This window comes from Anguilla rostrata, chromosome 6, assembly GCF_018555375.3.
Source record: "Anguilla rostrata isolate EN2019 chromosome 6, ASM1855537v3, whole genome shotgun sequence".
Taxonomy (NCBI): Eukaryota; Metazoa; Chordata; class Actinopteri; order Anguilliformes; family Anguillidae; genus Anguilla; species Anguilla rostrata.
The window spans coordinates 55,106,063-55,127,044 of record NC_057938.1 but is presented as its reverse complement, the minus strand read 5'-3'; the positions used below and the strand labels follow the sequence as shown (position 1 = coordinate 55,127,044).

The 20,982-nt window shown below is 47.8% G+C and overlaps 1 protein-coding gene across 1 annotated transcript in view; it reads left to right on the top strand.

Moving 5' to 3' along the window:
• The window catches only part of LOC135257686 (dystrobrevin beta-like), a 96,113-nt gene that overhangs the window by 60,656 nt on the left and 14,475 nt on the right, over window positions 1–20,982 (top strand). The window contains 3 exon segments of the mRNA XM_064340702.1: window positions 270–344; window positions 14,000–14,092; window positions 16,521–16,611. Coding sequence (XP_064196772.1) covers window positions 270–344; window positions 14,000–14,092; window positions 16,521–16,611 — 259 coding nt within the window.

The following is a 20,982-nucleotide window of genomic DNA, read 5'->3' as shown; positions in this document are numbered from 1 at the left end:
CTCGCTCTGTCGCGCGCTGGAGAGGACAGAACCGCCTCAGAGTCTCCACAGCGTCTGAAGCTGAGCGGAGCGAGCTGAAGCCAGAGTGTGATTCAGACTGAAGCTCTGCGTGTGCTGTAATATCTCTCTCTCTCTCTCTCCCCCCATCCCCCTCTCTCACTCCCTTTCTCTCTCTATCCCCTATTTCCATCTCTCTTTCTCTATCCCCCCTCTCTCTCCCTCTCTCTTACACCCCCTCCCTCTCTCTCCCTCCCTCCCTCTCTGTGCAGTCCTCCGCGGCCCATAGCCAATAACATGAACGACACCATGGTGATGTCATCAGGAGCTCCCACCCCAACCAAAAGGTAAGCCTGTTTTATTTTATTCATTCTTTTTTTCTTCCTCCTCCCTCTCTCCCTCCTCTCCCTCTCTTTCTCTTTCTGATCCCTCTATCCCCCCTCTGTCCTTCTCTGAGGAGCCCGGTGGAGCTGCGTTGCGTGCGTTTTGGCGTTTTGGCCCACGGATTGTTTGGCGCTCCGAACCGTATCTTTTCGGGTTCCCGTGGCGACCCCCGCCGCGGGGTCGGACGCTGACGGATCGGCTCGCTGCCCGAAACCTCCGCGTTGGCGCGTTCTTCCCTCTCGCGTTTATTTCACTATCAAGAGGGTGTTTGAGGGTCGGATGTAAACGTCGAAACTCGGCGAACTCACGAGGTTCACAGCGGTGAAGCGTCCCGGCGCTGAGCGTCCGGGGAGACGCAGCGGGGAAAGACCGATAACCAGCAGCTCACCCGGTTTCGGAAAGCTGCCTTTTTGTGTGTTGTTGTTTTCTGTTTTTTTTTTTTAAACTGTTGCAGCAGTCCGCAGACGTGCTCCAGCCAGTCCCCCTCCGTCAGCAGTTTAGTGCGTGATGCGTTTGCAGCGCCGCAGGCTACTACCCTGTCGTAGTGCGGGGGCATGCTGGGAAACTCCATCCTTACCGTGCTTTACCTTCACTGCGGCAAGGTATAAAACAAAAAAAACAAGAAGTAAATAAAAGAAGACTTAACAATACGAGCAATTCAGTGAAGCCCGCACACTGAAACTCAGTGTATACACCTTTACCACAGAGTTTTGCCTGACGAACATCCACACAGGACTGAGACGCTGTTGAATGAAGGTACATATTGAATTTCGGTGTGCTTGTGTGTTTTAGCTGACATTCATGTTTGACAGTACTATTGGTGGATGGACTAATTTTACTGTTAAAAAAAATTACTTTCAAGGGTGAAGTTCTGACCTTAAGTTTCCTGGCTCATTGGGCTTTTAGTAATCATTTTGGGATTCAAACCCGCAGCCTCTCTAGATTCGACCTTTGACCCTTCACCTTTGTGCCATGCTGCCATGCTTATGCACGAGGTCAACTCTTTTTCTCCGGCGGACTCAGCATTTGGGCTAGTTTTTTAATCACAGCCGGTCTCTTAATCGATCGATCGATGTTGCTGAAAACTTTTTTTCCGCAAGTTTCTTCCCATGATTTATAAATGAGAAATAATTAGCCAGAGAGCACAAAAGCGTCGGGTGAAAAGCGTTTGTTGATCCGGCTTATTCAGAGTCCTAGGACGCGGGTTCGAGGCGATCCGTTATCCGCGCCACGCTCAGACAGCTCTAACGCACGCGTGGCCGGGGAGGGTAAACCGCCCCTCGGTGGGCATTAAAAACGTCTAATTAAGAGCAATTAACCGCTCGTTACAATTCGGGGGTTTGCGATTGCGCGTGGAATATAAACGAACGCAGGTGTGCGGGCGGGCGTGGGGGGATGGAGGGGGTTGTGTTTGGAGGAACTGCAGTACACACATACCTGCAGTGGGGGGGTGAGGGTGGGGGGGGTTTTGTTGTTGTGTGGGTTGCGGTTTTGGCAACCCTCAGGTACCGGAACTCACTCAGGACTGCAGTAGAGGAGGATGAGGAGAGGGAGAGAGAGAAGAGTGAAGGTGCCTCTGCTCTGGTTTTTCCTCTCGGCACTCACCTGTTTTCTTCTCTCTTTCTCACCTGAGGGGGATGGAGGGAGGGAGAGAGGGGGGAGAGGGAGGGAGAGAGAGAGCGAGAGAGGAGGAGAGAGGGAGGAGGAGAGAGCGAGAGAGAGGAGAGAGGGAGGGAGGGAGGGAGGGAGAGAGAGAGCGAGAGAGGAGGAGAGGGAGGGCGGGAGGGAGGGAGGGAGAGAGGAGGAGTGAGGGATTAATGAACAAGGTCTCTGGTTGCACCCTAAGGCAGAGGCCTTTGATTTTTGTATTCTTCAAAAAAAAGATTGAAAAAGAAAACCCTGAAAGCAAGGTTAGCGGAAGGTAATGTTTAACGGCGCCATGGTTACCGGACTGTGCAGGGGGCGGAGCGGGCACAGAAGGACACACACTTTAAAAAAAAATAAAAAAAAAACTTTTTTTCCCCCTGATTTTGCAGTTTGTTCAGTCTGACTTGTGGGGGCGTGTCACCTAGTCAGGCCACACTCGCACTCCTCGCCCACCCCTCCTTGAGACACGCGTGCCCACGCTGATCACTGGCACCAGAGTGCACTGCAGAGGGAGGCCCCCCCCCCACGACTGGAGTGCGCCCCCCCCCCCCCCCCCACGCGTCTCAAACCCCTCCTGGGGGGGAGGGTGGCAGCAGTGCTTGCTCTAAATGCATTCCATCACATAACTGCTTTATTTAAATCATTGGTTGGCTACAGAACACACACCTGGTTTCTGAGACCTAAAATGGCTTCTGTTTGACAGGAACTCACAAAGCCCTGTGAGGTGGAATTAGAGATTCCAGCACCATAACAAACAGGCTTATTTCTGTTGAGTCTCATTGTGTTAATAAGTGGAGGCCTGAATATTGCCAGGCTTCACAGTCGTTTCCAGTATGTTCTTAACGAACAGCTCAAAGAGAAAACCGGTCTGGAAGTGCCAGAATTTAATTTAGAGATATCTTTCTTTTCTCTAGTTGAGTCTCTTTCATGCAGCACCCAGCTCCAGCGTCTGTACTGCTCTTTCCCGCAGACCCAGACGTGTGCTTATCTGCGGCAGAATTACGGCTCTCTGGGAGAAGGTGTTTATTACCATAATCAAAGAGAATGGGATTATCGTGAGACACAGAAATGGGGCAGTATTGATTTGGGCCTCTGAAGGAGCCGGTGCCATTTATTCGAGAGGAAAGGGGGGCAGGGGGGTGCGGGGGTGGGGTGGGGGGGGGGCGGCTCTTCCGGTAAACATCTGGCTGAAGAGGCGGAGCCAGTTCCCGCTTTGTAAACGTCGGACACGTTCTGAATTTATCCGCTGGAAAGCGGCTCTTGTGTCGCGCCAGCCGCGGGTGTGGTGGTAAAGCAGCGTTTTGGGCGCAGTGCGTTCGGAGACAAGGCGAGATTCTGCCGACCCCTCTGTGTGTCTCAGTGATCACTCGGGTTCCCTCACTCCTGTGCTCAGGTCCCCTCACGACCCCTGTGCATTTCGGAGAGACGCTGCTCCCCCCAGCCCAGCTGAGGAGTGCACTTCAGCTGAGTGCTCGCAAAGTGCTTTCTGCGACGGCCTCCATCCTGACCTTCTGGTGAACTTCATTGCCCCTGCTTTTAAGATTTTAAAGGGTTGCGCAGAACCCAGGGTCTCCCCACTTCGCCCCCCCCCCTGATCCGGGCCGCCCTCGGCCTTTTCGAGAGGCGAGCGGGTCGGGCGGAAGTGCATTACTGCCCCCCCCCGAGAATGCCAGGGCGCGTTTCGGCTAACAGAGGGCATTATGGGAAAGCGCTGCAGCCCTGCGGGGACAGCAGGAAGTGGCCTGAGGGGACAGAACAGAAGAAACGAGTGCTGTGTGTCACTGAGCGTTTATTGCATCACACTGAATTTGTGATGGAGCGCTTGGTTGGTTTTTAAAGGACTCAACTTGTGGTGGAGCTGTGTGTAGTTTGTTGTAGTGGGGCTGAATTTTTGGTGGAGCTGTTGTTTGGCTTGTTGTTCGTTTGGCTTGTTTGTAGTCAAAAGGGTTGGTGGTTGGTGTTGTGGGGTTATATTTGTGGACGTACTCTGATACACTTGACTCGCTCCAGAACCCTGGAGCATTGTGGGTAGAGCACTGTTAACAGCCAGAATGAACCAGACGTTGAGAGAGACAGCCAGCCGACATTTGATGGCAGGTTTTTTTGGTGGAAAACCTTCTCGGAAACTGCTGTGGAGGCTAGTAGGGACCCAGGACTATTTTTGGGCGCGTCTCTTGAGCGAGTCGGTCAAGCGGAGCGGGAGGTCGCCAGAGTGGTTTTAGCGCCCCAGAAGACCGCCCCTTTATCGAATCCGCGCTCTCCCGCCAAGGCTCAACGAGGTGTAAATTCTCCCTGTCGAGCCATAATGGCCGCCCCGTCGAGCCGTAATGGCCGCCTTGTCTCCCGCTGATGGAGATTAAAACGCGGCAGAATGCACTTATGAAATTACCGCTGGCCCTCGGAGGACGGCTGAACTCTCGGAAAACTGACTCGCTCGCCTAATGATGTCTGTCTCGGGGATGAGTTTCCGTTCTGGGGGGGGCGGGGGGGGGAGAGAGGGGCTCTAAACGCATTCCGAGACGTTACGGAAATGGCGGTTTTCCTGTGGAGGGAGAAGGCTGAGGACAGGTGTGTAACGAGGGTCGGGTTGGAGAGGGAGGGGAGAGTGTGGAGACGTTTCTACCATTGGCCAATTAAAAAAAAAAACTGACATTTTAAAAGTTTGCCAGTGGCTTAGATCTTACAGGCGAGCAGATCTGAGGGAGACCTTCTCCATTTATCACTTAAGTGAGAGCACTAGTGGAGTGGACTGCATGGGCAACTCGTAAAACGCAGAGCACGGTCCATGGATAGCCCAAAATGAGGAGCAGAGACCACGGGTAGCACACAGAACGCGGAATATTAGCATATATATCCCCAGTATTAGTGCATCTTGATCATTTAAGGCTGTGGAAAACATGCTGAAAACCTTCCATACGTCCCTATAAAACCCGTTTTGTGAAAATTCAGCATTGGCTCGTTGCCATTTTTCCACAAATGATTTAGTTCCAGTGAACCAGGTGAACAGAATTTGAGCAGTTTGGACCCAGCTGACTTCACCTGGCTGCCTGTTGAGTCATCAGTTTAACATGTTAACCTCTTTCTAATGGAACCTCATATCTTTAGGAATCGTTAATTTTTTTCGGCTGATTAAGATGCGAATATGAGGATATTTATTCATCGCCAGCACAGTTATTTCTGTTATGGCCCCGGGGAGGGTGAACGGTCCCAGTAAACATTAATTGTCTTTAATTAAGAACAATTAACGAGTCGTTACAATGCAGGAATTGCGACTGTGTCTGGAATATCAATTAACGTTGGGGGGGGGTGGTGGCAGGACTGATTTTAGGAGCTGATTTGTACAGTGTGTCCATACCTGCGTCTGTGGGGGGGGGGGGGCAGGACTGAGTTTGGGAGCTGCTGCTGTACAGTGCGTCCGTACCTCTGTGTGTGTGTTAACACTTAACCTCAGTGTCTGCGGCACAGATCCAGTCGTATTACAGACGCGTAAAAACGTCAGCTATGCAAGTGTCCCTCGAGTCCGATGTCTTCAGCACGGATCGATGTCTTCAGCACGGATCGATGTCTTCAGCTCGGATCGATGTCTTCAGCACGGATCGATGTCTTCAGCTCGGATCGATGTCTTCAGCTCGGATCGATGTCTTCGGCTCGGATCGATGTCTTCAGTTCGGATCGATGTCTTCAGCACGGATCGATGTCTTCAGCACGGATCGATGTCTTCAGCACGGATCGATGTCTTCAGCACGGATCGATGTCTTCAGCTCGGATCGATGTCTTCAGCTCGGATCGATGTCTTCGGCGCGGATCGAAATCTTCGGCGCGGATCGATGGCGTGACGCAACGTTTCCTCCCCTCGAATAACGAGCTTAGAAGAGAAAAGAAGAAGAAGAGCGGAGGCTGGTGGTTTGATTTATCAGTCCGGCGCGTCTTCTGTGAAGTCATTTCGGCTGAGAGCGTCCGCTGAATGGTGAAATGCAGAATTGTAAATCGCGGCTGCGGTGATAGCGGGGCCCACAGAAGCGTTTGTTGCGGCGCGTGATGCTGCCTGTTCGCGTTCGCACCGCGGCTCTTCGGGGCCTCCTTCCTGTTTGTTCTGACTCCGCCTCTTTTTCCCCATGGCAACGGCGAGCTTCTGGAGGAGAGACCGTGAAAGACCGATGTCTTGTGGAAGGCCGCTGTTCAGCTCGAATAGCCAATGGATATTGATCATAAGGAGTACTGGCTGTACTACAAGCTTTTATTTATTTATTTATTTATTTATTTATTTTTTTATGAGCTCTTACCTGTAGCTCCTGGTGCTCTAGCCTTCTCTAGACAGCCCCCCCTCCACCTCCCCCCTCCAGAAAGAAAGCTATTAGATTTGAGTGACAGGTGAATGAATCGGGAACCCAAACATTTTAATTTGTTTTCTTTGACTGCTTGTGCTGTGAAAAGGGCTCTATTCAGCTGCAGAAACAACCAAAAGCTGAATCCAACCCCTAGGTTCAGAGCAAGACTGTGATTGGTTTGCTGATGCTTCTGATTCCAAGGGGTGTGTGTGTGTGTGGTATAGAGAGGGGGGAGGGGTGGAGAAAAAGAGGGAGAGGGATGGAAAGGAGAGCGAGAGAGTGAATGAGATGGACAGTTGGAAATAAAGAGAGAGAGAGGGGAAAGACAGAATGAGAGAGCTGGAAAGATTTGGTAGAGAGAGAGAGTGAGAGAGAGGGATGCGGAGAAAGAATGAATAGATGATAGAAGATGAAGAGGAGGGAGGAGGGAACAGCCGTGATGGATTTGTACGGTGTGGATGTGATGGAGGTGGCTGTCGAGTAGGAGATTTAGAGCCATCAATCCCCACACCACAGCCGTCATTGCCCTCACAGACCTGTCATCCCCTCTGTCAGACCAACAAACTCTTCACAGACCTGTCATCCCCTCTGTCAGACCAGCAAACTCTTCACAAACATGTCCCTCCCCTCTGTCAGAGTACTCATCACAAACCTGTGTTATACCCGGCTACTCCTCATAAACCTACTTTGTGTGTCTGCGCATGCGTGCGTGTGCGCTCGTGCATGTTTAGTGTGTGTGTGTGTGCGCGCGCGTGCAGTCTCCTTTGAGTGTTCTCACCTAGATGCCATCTCTTTTTTCTTTTATTTTTACTTTTCACTCAACATGGGAATTGAGTGCGTTTACTGAGGCGTCCGCGTCATTGTGATGTCACAGTCGGTTTTATTGGACGCGTCATTGTGATGTCACAGTCGGTTTTATTGGACCGCGTGCAGCACTAGTCGGCAGCTGCCGGAACGGGAGAACGTTCCGGAAAGAAGAAAAAAAGCTCCTCCGCTGGAGGCCTTTCAGCCGCTGCCAGGCCAGCGTGTTCAGCACTTCCTCCCATTATCTCTCACCACAGAAGAAGAAGAGAAAATCTGCTCCCCGTTCAGCAGGAGTGGCGTGACCGCGTAGCGTTAGCCTCCTGCTCCGTGCTCTGCTTCAGACACGACGTCCCAGCTGACTGGGTTTGGGAGGGCGGGGAAGGAAGGTGTTTTGGGGTGACGGTTGTAGGCTCAATTTTCCTTCACTGTAACTGTTCACACACAGACCTTAACAAAACAAAAACTATGAAGTAGCTGTTGTTTTGAGCTCTGTGGAGTGTAGAAATGGGGCCTTCTAATGAGAAAAGGCCCATAGTCTGATACTGAATCCGGACCATGCCTATGCTGACTGTAGGAGGCGGTGATGGCTTGAAAATGGCTTTTTTATAGCTTTGAAAATGTGTGAAACGGAGCTTTCTGAGGTGGAAACCGTTCCACCATCAAGGACGGAGAAAAACGTGGAGTTTAGTGTTTCATGGTGCAGAGGATTCTGGGAGATTAGGGATCTGCTTCTCTGCCTCATTTAAAGATGGAGATGAAGATCAATATGGACTTGCTTTCCTTCCTGGTCCTGTGTCTCCGGGTTTCCATGGTAATTAACTAATCTCTGATCCCCTTTGTGAAGAGTGTGTGTGCTTGTACGTCCTGTCACACACTCTGCGTGACAAATTCTGTAAATATATTAAAAATAATATGAAGATATGAAAAAAATACCGTTAAAGTGAACATAAATTCTGAGTTTTCATTACAGTTGCGCATACTATGGCAAGCACATTTCCAATGCTGTCAGAATTTAATGTATGTAAAATATTCTCGTATTTAAGTTACTATATTCTGCTTAAACCATAGCCATGGGAACTTGTGGATTACCCATCCATGCAAGCTATATGCCATTTGTCAAATGTGAGCAAAATCTAAAAATAAAATGTAATTAATGTCAGGGGTCCTGGGGTCGTGAGCAAATAGCCTATTTCATTTCTAAATGGTGGCTTTCACACTTCATGTGGTTCACACCAACATCTAATGAGAAAAATTGCAATCTGCCAGATAGATGTACTGCAACAGGTGCAGCTGGCTGTAAAGTGCATGCATGATGTATAAATATTATAAATGTTCATGTGACATTTACTCTCTATAGTCGTGATGGCAACCTATAAAGAATTACATATTTATTTTACTTAAAGGTACTTACTTCGAGCCCTGCCTGTTCCTGTTTTATTAAGCATTGGAAAGCTTTGGACGCGTGTGGTTTTTTTAAAAGCCTTTTTTAAGCTTTGGAAATGTCATTTTCGCACACTTCCGAAGCAGTAAGATGATATTTGTATGGACAGGAGAGCATTGTGGGAAATGTGGTTCTGCGCGGCCGCTGGCTGCGCTGGACGGTGAAGAATGTGTGTAATCAGAGAGGGGGAAGTGTAGGCTGGAAACACGGCCTTCCGTCCCCATCCCCTGCTTTCAGATAAAGATGAATGTGAGAAGCTCGCTGTAATTACCATCGTGCCGCTCGCTGGACACACTGCTTCCCTGCAGGGGGATAGAAAAACGGTCCTCTCCGACTGTTCGCTGTTCCGTCCTCAATATTCATTAGAGAATATTGGCTTTTGAATCGAACGAAAATAAGATTTAGTGTTGGGGTGGAGGGGGTACGCCACCGTGTAGGATGCTGACATTTTTTTATTATGGTTTGGCCTGAGGCGTCGTTTCCGTGTTGTCACTCTGCGTGACTGCATGATGCCTGTGTGTGTGTGTGTGTGTGTGTGTGTGTTTGTGCGCGCGCGCGCGACGCGCTGAAGACGAGCGATGTTTGTTTTATTATGCCAGTGGTTCAGCTTCTGGCCTGGTTATGTGTGACGAACAAATTAAATCATCTTTGTTTAATGTACATCTCAAATGAATGATGACGCAGATTTCACAGGCGTTTTTCGCTCTTTGCACACGGGGAAAACGGAATTTTAAGTGCAAACAGCAGATCAGTCCCAGGTGATGGAACTCTGAATTAATTTGGTTATCTCCAGACGCACATTGTTCAGCGTTTATGGGACGATGTTCCCAGAGTATTCTAGTCAGAATAATTGCGCACGCAAAATAACGAAAGACGCAGGTAGTGTAGGGAAATCAAGACACAACGGGAATATTTAAAAACAATATTATACTTGTTCAAGTTTGTAGATGTGCAAATAGGCGTTTTGTGTGCGTACGTCACCGTTTATGAAAAGCGAATATTGAAGTTCACGCGGTCAGAAGTGCATGACTAACGCGTAAATTGGAGCATAAAAAAGGTGAATTCGGAGGCTCGTGGATGAAAATGCCGTGAATGTTGCTGATTTTCGGACTTTAACGGGGTCATGTGGCTTCGCGCTTTCATTCGCCAACATGAAACGAAACTTCCTGGCTCCTCTGTGCTGTGTAGCATGTGACGCAAGATTTATCTTATTGGGCTGACGGTCTTATGCGGGGATGCTTGCTTTGTTTATTCTTCATTGATTTATTTCACGGGCTTTAAATGTATCGAGCTGGTCGTAAACACAAAAAAACATAAGGATGTTTGATGTACAGAACGAAGCCATTCCGCCCATCTGGGGTTATAATTTTACAGACAGAAGGCAACTTGAAATATTTATTGCGGTCTATATCCGTCTTGTAGAGTAGTTGCGGCATCCCGTTCTGGGCGCTGCACTACATCTGGTCTGACAAAGGAGATGTTTAGCGATGGATGCATCTCTTTCAAGGGCATTGCAGTGGTGCTTATTCGTGAGATTACTGCAGACTCCAGTTTCCTTACGGCCCACAATGCACTGCACACCCATGGCACACCAATAGGGTGCAATATAGTCTTGAGTCTTGTCGCCAACGGGTTGTCGCAACCTGTTCCATCATCTCAGCGTGGGCCGATGTGTCTGAGAGCGCCCCCTGCAGGGCCGTTGCATAATTAGATGTATTTATTCTGCGTGATGCTGTGTCCTAATTGCATGCTTGCTGTGGTTGGTTGAGTAATGTGGGCAGGTTGTGAAAGGATGTCTTCAAATCTGATTGGCTGGAATGGACTCAGTTGGGGGGGGAGGGGGATTGGAAGCTATTTGTGGATAAATTTGTGTGTCTTGCTGTGGGAAATGACTCAAAAATATGCAAATGAACGAGCAGGCCAGGTGCCAGGTGATGCATAAATGTGCGTAGCGTCACTGCCAAATGAATGGCCCATGCATTCCTAAATCTTTTTGGGAAAAACTAACACGGGTCAAGAAATTGAAATGTATTATTAAATTTGTTCATTTGGAAGGGATTTGTTTTTGAATGCAAAACCTATTTGTGCGCCCATTATTTTGTTTGTAATATACAAAAACAAATTTGTGAGTCTCATTTCATTTGTATAAGGGTAGTATTTTTGATTCAATGATTTATGGGGCAATAATAAGCCCATATAATTAGCAATTTACTTTCCTCTGTTCGCTTCTCAGGCTAGCAGCTGCAGATACACACACACACGCCCGCACACACATTACTGTGAATGTGTGTGTTTGTGTGTGTGTGTGTGTGAGTGGATGTGTGTGTTTGTGTGTGTGTGTGTGTGTGTGTGTGTGTGTGTGCGCGCGCAGGAGCGAAACATAACGGTGTCGGGTGAAACATAGTCTAAAGAAGATTGGGGGGGGATGAAGCCATCATTCGGGATTGCATTTGCGGCTGAAATGACAGAAATCCATCAGCCCCCCCCCAGCACTTCCTCTCTCAGACTTCGGAGGCTTGCTATGACATCGCTGTCAGCCGCCGAGCGCTTCTGATTGGCCCTTTTCTCCGGGCTCTGATGTCTTAAAAGACATCGGCGTGGAAATGAAACCGTCGTTCCCCCGGTGATGGATGACGCGCGCGGCGGGAACAGTGCCGTCGCGATCCGCCCGGGCAGCCGTCGTCAGCCGTGCCCTGTGTAAAGCTCCCAGACAGCTTTGGGTACGGGGGGGGGGGGGGTGGATTCAGAGCGGCCGAACACTTCTGGAACCTTGGCAGCAGGGAGATTTCGGGGCACTTGAGTGTACCCCCGAAGGAGGCGAGGTTCTCAAGTCGAGGATCTAAAAAAAAAAAAAAAACGCAGACGGTGGCGGAATTAGCCGTACATCAGCGTCTCCGTGGCGATACAGCAACGCAACTTTTTTTTTTTTTGTTTATTTTTTCCTGCCTCCTGTGCCGAATTGGATCCTCTCTCCCCCCTGTCTGCTCCGGTTCCAGTCTCCAGTCTGTGCAGGACGGGCTTTATCTACTTACGATCGGGGCCCGGCGGCCTTTCTGAAGCCCAGAAGGGCGCGGCGCCGGAGAGTGCTGACGCGTCGTCCGTCTTCGCTCGGAACCCGGGGTTCAGCTTACGCTCGAGTATCGACCCGAACGCCACTGCAGGGCTGCTGGAAAAAGCATCGACTCTGGGCCCCGCATCGACTGCGTTTTTAAAGTACAGCGGGAGAGACTTCGATACTTTGGTCAGCCTTGAAGTTAAAAGTGTCGATGACCGCTCCCGGGTTGGCCGAATTCGACTCCCCTGATGATTAAGACTTTTTTTTGAGTCCTAGTCTGACCTTTAGAAGCTTTAAAGACTTCAGTCTGGCTTCGATGTTGTTTAAGCTCGCTGTGCTTTGTGTCACGTCTTTTATGAGTGCATCACTCAAAGAAAACAGATCAGTGTGTTGACAAATTAGTTTTGCATGGATGCCCTTGAAAATAAATTGTATCCTTGATATGTACACTGGGCTAAGATCGATGTTGTACACGGCATCTGATAATTTGGTTACAGTGTTGACCCCGAGAAATATATTTGATTTTCCATCAAGAGATGTGATCTTGTTTGATATGGTATGCAACTATAATAAGGATAGAAGCTCATTTTAAAACCGTAGCCTACCTCTAAGATGTTTGTCAGAAAGTCCTGGAAGATCAAAGTGTCTCCATGATTTTATGTTATTTTTTCTCCTTTCAATGGGTTGCAAATATATGCCTTGGAAACAAGCTGTATTGACTCTCTAGCCAATCCATGGCTTAAAATAGACACTTTATCGCAGAAACGTCAAAATCTAGTCGAACCTGTGGCTGTCTGGGAATCCGATGCCTCTGCCCTAACGTATTTGCTATATGTTTTGATGAATGAGTTTACGGCGTTGTTTTTGAATATATATATATAGCGGTAGTAAATTTCATACTATTGATACAGATATTGCACCCCCTGAAGAACGTAGCTGACAAAGAGGCATCAAACAAAGTCTGCCTGTGCTGGCCAGGCTGAACACTTCAAAGAGAATGGGGGGGAGGGGTGGGGACAGAGACCATGAACCCTTTAAGGTGTGAGATCACAAATATGTGATTAGAACGTTCTTAACTGAACATTCTAACGCTGATGTCACAGTCAACTACCGGTGACTGAAAGCAGAGGAGTTCTGGAACACTGACTTAGAATTTTGAATAAACGTTCCAAAAAAAAAAACAAACCGCTGCTCTGCATAGGGTTACATTTGGAAAAAGGTATCAAACTGAGAACAGGGCCCGCAGATGCACCTTTTCTCCCCACACCTCCTTTTTGATGTCGCTTTCATGGTGAATTTAGTTTTCTTCCAGTTGCGTCATTCGTTCCGACCGTTGATCATTCACTTGTGATTCATTTTTCGTTCCGTCGCTGAATGTGCCATGTTATTTCATTTATTGTTCCTTGTATTATTTCCCCTGTGATTATGCTGTGATATTTTGTTTTCCCCTTAGTTCTTGTTTTTTATTGATCGTTTTAAAAAAAGGCAAAATGTGATTTTTTTTTTCCACCTCTGCATATAAATTTGTGAAAGAAAAACAAAACAACAGAACAGATTTCAAATGGTATTAATCGTGCCATGTCCTCTGTTCTGACATTAATGAAGTAGAGCTCTGATCCAAACTGCTTCAGGCTCAGAGACAGCCCTGTCTCCCTCCAGAGAGGGCTCACTTTCAGAGCTGGCCTCTAGGGGGCAGTGTGCAGTCCTAACAGATTCATCTCTTCAGTCGGAAGGGTTGATAACCTTGGTATTTCAGATGCCATTACTCAGCCAATCCATCGCTGTCAGAGAGACACCAAGGCTGTACCTAATTGGCTGTTTTAAAAAAAATAAATCAATTGAGCCCTTCCAACATTGAAGTGTGCGCCCAAGGGGCGAGTATTGTGTACTAAATTAATGACTGTCCTCTCACATCATTCAAAATGGCTTCAGTTTGAGCTTCAGAGTTTCTAATTGGATCAACCACAGCCTTTCTGAGGGGGCCAAGTTACCTTTTGCCTTTGTGTGTGTTAGTAATGCATTGTGTGTTTGTGCGGTTGAGTTGGAGTGGAAGTGGCTTTTGTGCTTTTTCATTTGGAGGTGTGTGTCCGTGACCTTTGCCCCCCGTTAACCCATTTGCGTTTGCCTTTGTGTTTGTCTGTGTGTGTGTTTGTTTTTGTGTTTGTTTGTGTGTGTGTTTGTCTGTGTGTGTGTGTTGGTTTTGTGTTTGTCTGTGTGTGTGTTGGTTTTGTGTTTGTCTGTGTGTGTGTGTGTGGTGCACGCTCTGTGTTCTCGCTCCACCCCATCCCCCCTCACCATCGCCACCCACCATCGCTTCCCCAACACCAACACCACCGTCACCAGCCGGTCGCCACGGGGACTGTCCGGCGGTCGCCGGGCGACGGAGGAACACGCCCTGATCGCGGCGTACGTGGCTCGCCTGCAGACCGGGACACGGTCAGTCATGTGACTCCGCCGCAGACGCCACGGGGAGAGAGAGAGAGAGAGAGGGAGGAGGAGAGAGTGAGGGAGAGAGATGGGGAGAGAGATGGAGTGAGAGAAAGAGAGAGAGAGAGACAAAGTACAGAGACAAAGAGAGCAGGGGAGAGGGAGATGCAGAGAGAAAGGGAGAGATACAGAGAAAGAGTGATGAGAGAGATAAAATAAAGAGGGGGGAGAGTGTGAGTGAGAAAGGGAGAGACAAAGAGAAAGATGCAGTGAAAGAGAGAGGGAGAAATGCATAGAGAGTGAAATGACCATCAGTCAAGAGAGATATGGGGAGGCAGAGCGGAAATGGAGAGAGATGGAGATTTCAGCTGTCAGTCGAGAGATGGAGGGAGAGAGACAGAGAGGAGGGAGAGCTAGAGCGAGAGAATTAAGCCATCCTTACTCAAGAGAAATGGGAAGAGGGGGATACAGAGCGGAAATGGTAAGAGATGGAGATTTCAGCCATCAGTCAAGAGATGGAGGGAGAGAGAGAGACAGCGAGAGAATTGGAGAGGAGGGAGAGCTGGAGCGAGAGAATTAAGCCATCCTTTACTCAAGAGAAATGGGAAGGGGGGGAAATGGTAGCGAGAGTGGGAGAAAGAAACAGAAATGTAGGGGTAAAGTGTTAGAAAAAGAGAGATTTCGGTTGTCTTCAGTCGCTCGTTTCACCCACCCCTGAACTGATCGGTTAGTTTCTTGGCTCGGCGCTCCGCTGATGATGCCTCAGAGAAACGGGTGCTCTGGATTCTGCCGACTGGCTGGCAGCCCAGGTGTGTCTGCGTGCTTCACGCTCGTCCGCACAGTTTGACGGATCATTAAGGAGCCTGGACAGTGGAACGCAGAGTACCTGCGGCACCTGCGCACCTGTGTTCATTAGACCTCCGTAATTAATCCCGTGATTAATCCTGCTGTGTCGTTTGGGGTTCGGACGGAGAGAGAAACAAGGTCCGTGGTGACCCCGGGATCCAGGTGGACTGCTCCCATCCCATTACTGATAGAGCGACTTCTCATTTTTACATATTCATCCATATTTATACCGCTGGATACACACTGTGGCAATTCAGGTGCAGCACAACGGCTGTGCTCAATGGGGCGATGGCACAAAAACAGTCACTTCTGGTGATGGAAAGCAATGCAGTTGTAGAACATTGACTTAGAATTTTGAAAAAGTCTTCCAAAAAAAAAAAAACCTGCTCTTCAGAGGGGTTAACTTACATTTGGAAGGACACTGCAAAGATACTTCAGCGGCGAAGAATAGTGAAATTGGGGAGGGATAGTTGCTGTACATAGTTGCTTTTTTATTTATTTGCGCTTACAAAACCATCGTTAAATAATGTGCAGCCTTCTTAGAGCACTGGGACTGAGGGGGGTATTCCAGGATAGCAGGCAGTACCATTTTAAGAGAAGATTCAGACAGTCGTTTCTAAAAATAAAATAATATATGAATAACTTATATCCGGCCAGATTTCCAAGGCACTCATTTTTATAAATGTGTTATTTATTTATTAATTTGAGGGAAATTTGCAGAAAGAACAGCACACTAAATACACACTGTAGTGTTTTAAAAAAAATTTTTATAGTGAAAATGAGGTCATCGACACAGATTAGTCTTTTTGCCACATGATTTTACTGAGAATCCACTGGCACAATGGTCATTCTGTTTTACATAAATTTCCACTTTAGATGGGTTATATCGCCAAGATAGCCTTCGGCGTTCGTTTTGTCTTTAGCTTGGATGTTTATTCATTCCATGTACAGGATTGATTATTAGTATTGTTTCAGTGCGGAGTGAGCATTTATAACGATTTATCATATTTCGGCTGGACGGAAAAGCCGTACAGACCTTCCGGTTTCAGTTTGAATTTCAAACACAACCAACTGCCGTCCAACCGCCTTCCCACAGGCCACAAACAGAAATGAAAAGGAGAATAAACAAACGAGATGGAACGACTGCTTCGGCTGACTCGTTACGGAGGACTATTCGATGTTTATACTCCCCTTCCAGCAGAGATACGTTTATTTCTCATCTTTGGGTGTAAAACATGTAAGCCACTGACAGGTCGTAGTTCTTCAAGATGTGACATTTTAACCAGAAGGATTTTTTTTTTTTTTAACACACTTTTGGAATGCAGTCGTGACCACATAAATCACAGAATCGAGTTGTGGCATCATGTTTGAACAGGGGTTGTAAGCAACATGACTGTGCTGTTGTTATTGTTTGTGACCATTGTGTGCAGTGTAAGATTGATTATTTTGATTAATCTGTGTTCGTGTTCAAATGCTTTTCTGCACACCATGCCAATATTTACGAATGCGTTTCAATAAAATTGCATTTATATTTAGTGTTTAGTTATGTTGTGGATTCATTGCTGATTTGGACGCCGTTTGTTCTTCACAGCGCTCTGGACAGCCCGAGCCGATTGGACGAGGAGCATCGACTCATCGCGCGCTACGCTGCTCGCCTGGCGGCCGAGGCCAGCAACACCGCGGTGAGTGCCATGGCGACGGGCGTGTCGTTGTACGCACAACGCGAGCTCGCACACCCGTACTCCGTGTGTTTCGCGGCTCTGGTGGCGCACTACTTGACTATGCCTCTCATTTCGCTGTAGATTTGCATGTGTTTAAATTAAGTGCTGTTTCGCTCAATGTGTTTAATTCACCTTTGTCTAAAAGCATCTGACAACCATGTGCTTTGGAAAATGGAAATGGAATGTACGACGGTGTATTAAAATCAAAGATCAGAAGAGATGACATTTCACAATTTATGGGCGAATGTATAAACTGTTGTTGACACTTTCAGATATTGCAGTAAACTTTAAAATGGCTGTGAAATACATTTATCGTTATATTTTCCAAAAAAGTCGTATAATTTGTGTTCAGGCATTCCTAATTTTGCCTGGGTCTAATTTGTATGCATTACTATCGTATTTTGATGGACTCGCGCACTGCCTTGTTTGTCCAGTACCCCCGAGTGTAATCATCCTCCCAGATTAGTGTTTGTCTCCTTTCAGAAGAGATTTGATTGTTTACCGTTGCTGTAATTACAGTCGTTGTGACTGGTCCGTTGTGCCCCTGTGCCGGTCTCAACGGACACGGCTTCGTTTCCCACGAGCGGTCATCTGCAGAACGCGCAGTTCCAGCGCCCTTGGCAGGGGAACGGATCCGTGCGAATGTGTGTCTTTTGTTTTCGCCGTTATCGGAAGGCGGCAGCGGTTTATTAAATCACCGCTCCGCCGCCCCCGTCCCCGTCGCCGTGGCGAGGAGGGCATGTTCAGAGACGTGTCCAGGAGCCACGATTCGGCCACGGCACGGAACACCGTGTCCCTGGAATGAGGTCGTTTTTCCCTGAAAAGGACGGATCGGATTAAACTCCGCGGCTGACGGGGGCGGGGGCAGACTGTCGCACGGGGGCGGGGATTAGACGCGTGTTTTTATCTGACAGCTCGCCTCCTCCAGCCTCTGAATGACAGCCTGGCAAACAGGGCCTCAGACAGACTTGGGAGATGTGGCCCACGTGTTCGGTCTTCACTGTCGTTAATAATTCCTCCGTCTGAAGAGGAATATTTTTCACGCCAAAGTCGCTTAGAACGCTCGGTATTTCTAGGGGCAGTGGGGCCTCTTGTCTTAATTGATGTAGACGGGGGTACATGGCGTGAAAAAAAAAAAATTGGCTCATGCGCAGAGGGTAGAGTGTAGTGAATGCGCCCGTTTGTGTGAGAACTGGTTTTGGATGCAGAGAAAACCGTTCCAAGGACTTATAACGGATGCCGGTGAGAACCGTGACAGGGGGCCCCCTGCTGGTGGGTTTCACTCACTGCACTCGTCAGCTCCTGGTAAAAACCGTGGCAAGAAGCTGCTTTGCGCCACGAGTTCTAATTCTCTCCCTGAAGTTGCTTGTTCCGGTTCAGAGGAGCGCAACTGTGGAGGCCCCTGGAGATCTCGAGGGCTCTGCTGGATTTTGTTTTCACCTTAAGCTTGCCAATTAATGCATACCCTCTAAACCAGACGAGGTGGATTAGCTGCGTAATCGTCTGCCTTAATTGACCAGCACAGTGCCGAGTAACTATGGAAACTAGAAGATTCTGCAGCTAAACTTGGAACCAGGATTGCAAAACTGGCTGTTCCAGCCAAAAATGGAACAGTCCACTGTTTAGTAAACGTTTGGTTGTTTCTAAAAGAAACAACGTGAAGGAGGCGCTGTTAATAATGTAGTTTTTGTATATTCTGCGGGTGAATCGTGTGAACCGCTATCTGCAAGGTCGCCTCATCCTTGGGCGGAGATAATAACCATGTTTAATGGGATCCGAGGCCTATTTTAGTCCGAAATCGCGCTCCTTTAAGAGCCGAGCTCTCCGTTAATGAAGCAATTTCCAGACAGCCTTTATTGTGACAGCTCATTTGAAATAATCTTTTAGAATTTCTCTCACCCCCCCAACCCTCGAAGCTTTAAAATGTCACCTCATCCCGCGCCCCCCCTTCCTTCCCCCGTCCCCCTTTCGTTTGCTTGGGTGAATTACAGTGCCACTCGACGGCTAATAAGTAATTCTGCGCTTGTGAGCTCAGCGATGGAATTATAGGCGCCCCGCGGACTTGAATGCACTCTCATGTGAATCCTTCAAGTGCAGAGATCTTGATTATTACACTGGGTGATTTACGAAGACGCGAAATTACGCCTGGACTGTCACTGCTCCCACGCGTAGGACACCCGAAGACTAATGAAACGCATGCATTATTAAAACCATCTGCCTCCAACTTATATTAAATATTGAGCTTTTTTCGTCAGACTCGCTTTGCGTGGCGTTCAACCCTTAATTTCCCAAATGACTGAAGCACATGCCTTTGGACCGCCTTCTTCACGAGGCCCATCTGTTCTGTAGGCCACGTGACTATTAAGATTTGACAGCATCACGAGTCGGCCTTTACCGTGATGTTTGGTTTTAGAACTTGGATGTTACAGCTGAAATTTGTGATAAATGCGAACGTAAATTTTAATTTCTCTAGTTGTTTGTTTTTTTTTAATTTATTTTAGTTTTGTTTTTTGTTTGTTTTTATTTGGTAGGCCTACAAGCGTTTTGTCTTGCCGTCTTGCCAACCTTGAACAGAATTTTAAAAATACATTTACACAAAAATAAAGTGTAGAGATGCAGCGCTCTTACTGTGGCGCGGTTTATGATTTTAACAGAAACGAAAGCCGCGCCAGCGGGGCTCCCCCCCGGCTGAACTGCGGATCCTCCGGGAGCGACGGAATTTCAGATTAAATTGATTTTCAGAGCCGGAAAAATAGAGGACTTTCTCTCCCTCCGAGGGGAGAAGTAACTTCTAATTACAGCTTCCAGACACGCGCTCATTCTCTGAAGTCTGGCGAGGAGCTCCCCCTGTGCCACGAACTGCCGTTGTCATGGCTACCGTGTCTGAGCGGGTGACGACCTTGTGACAGCTCTGTAAAGTTGCTTGGATGGCTGTTTACTTCCGTTTTTTCGTCAAACATGCTGAAATGCCACGGCTCACTGGCTTTTTAACCTACACGCAGTAGCCTCGCTGCGTGCGCCTCGTCGGTTCTGGCAGTTTTTTTAAAGTTCTGTCAGTTGCTAATTATTTGAAAGTGCCTGTAACGGCAATTGCAGAACGCGGCGGTACTCGAGGGCATTCGCCACTGAAGCGACGTGCTGATAAATTGCCTGGCATTTACGTCGGAAAAAAGCTCTTCTCTTTAACGAGCTAACGCTTGGCGTTTGAGGGCAACCCTTTAACTGTGAATACATTAAGCGACCGAATTTTTTAAGGTGACAGACTCGATCCATAATAACTAGATTTTAACGAGCCGGAGGTTTTTTGTTTGATGTATTAGCGCACTACAGAAAGCCCCAATATCTGGTGTCTGAAACTTATTTTCATCTTCTCGGCAAAGTTAAATTCCCCGGTTTGATCGGATTCTTGACTCGTCCTGTCTCATTAATTGAAGTGAAATATGCATTGCCTGCTCCCACAATATTAAGTTGAAAGTTACTTGCAATACTTCTGTAGCACGCACACAAGTAAGAAACTCTCCACTTTAATATACTGTAATACAAGGACATCACGAACAAGTAGCTCCTACGCTGGAAATTTAATTTCCTCTTCTTTTCCTCTTTCAAGTTTCATTTTATTACAGAATATACGAAAATGTCATAAGTTTTTTTTTTTTTTTAGATTAGCAGAACTGCTGTGTTTGTGAATTTGAAACTTTAAAACATGGCTTCAAAATTAGTGGCCTGGTAAGTCGATACTTTGTTTAGTACTTTGGCTCCGGGATGTCCCGTGTTTTTGGCTCTCTGTGATTATATCGCGGCCGCCGTGTCGGGCGCGGTTTGGGCGGCTGCTTTCGAAGGCCCTCGCAGGTGCGTTTGTCTGCAGTCTGTGTTTTTTTTTTTTTATTTTGTTTTTGAAAGGAGAGCTCACAGACGGGGGAAGGCTTTGAACGTCGCGCCGGTGAGTCCTGCCGTTGCGGCGTTCCTGTCGTGTGTTCTCTGGGTCGGCCCCAAACGCTCCGCTCAGCTTCGGGCACCGGGGACCCTCAAATCAAACCAGCTGTATTTGTATAGCTTTTTTTTTTCTTTTACAGAAAACTGTCACAAAGATCCTTTACAGAGTAGCAGACAAAGAGCAAAACCCAGGCCTGAACCCCTAAATAGCAAGCACATGAGGTCAAATAAAATTAAAAATAATAATAATAAAAAAACTCCCTAGTGGGGAGAAAAAACCTCAAACAGTGGCGAGAAAAAACTCCCTGATGGGAAGAAATCTCCGGAGAAACCCAACTATAGAGGGGGAGCCCATCCTTCACTGGACACGGGGAGAGCACGCAAAGCTCCACACGGAAA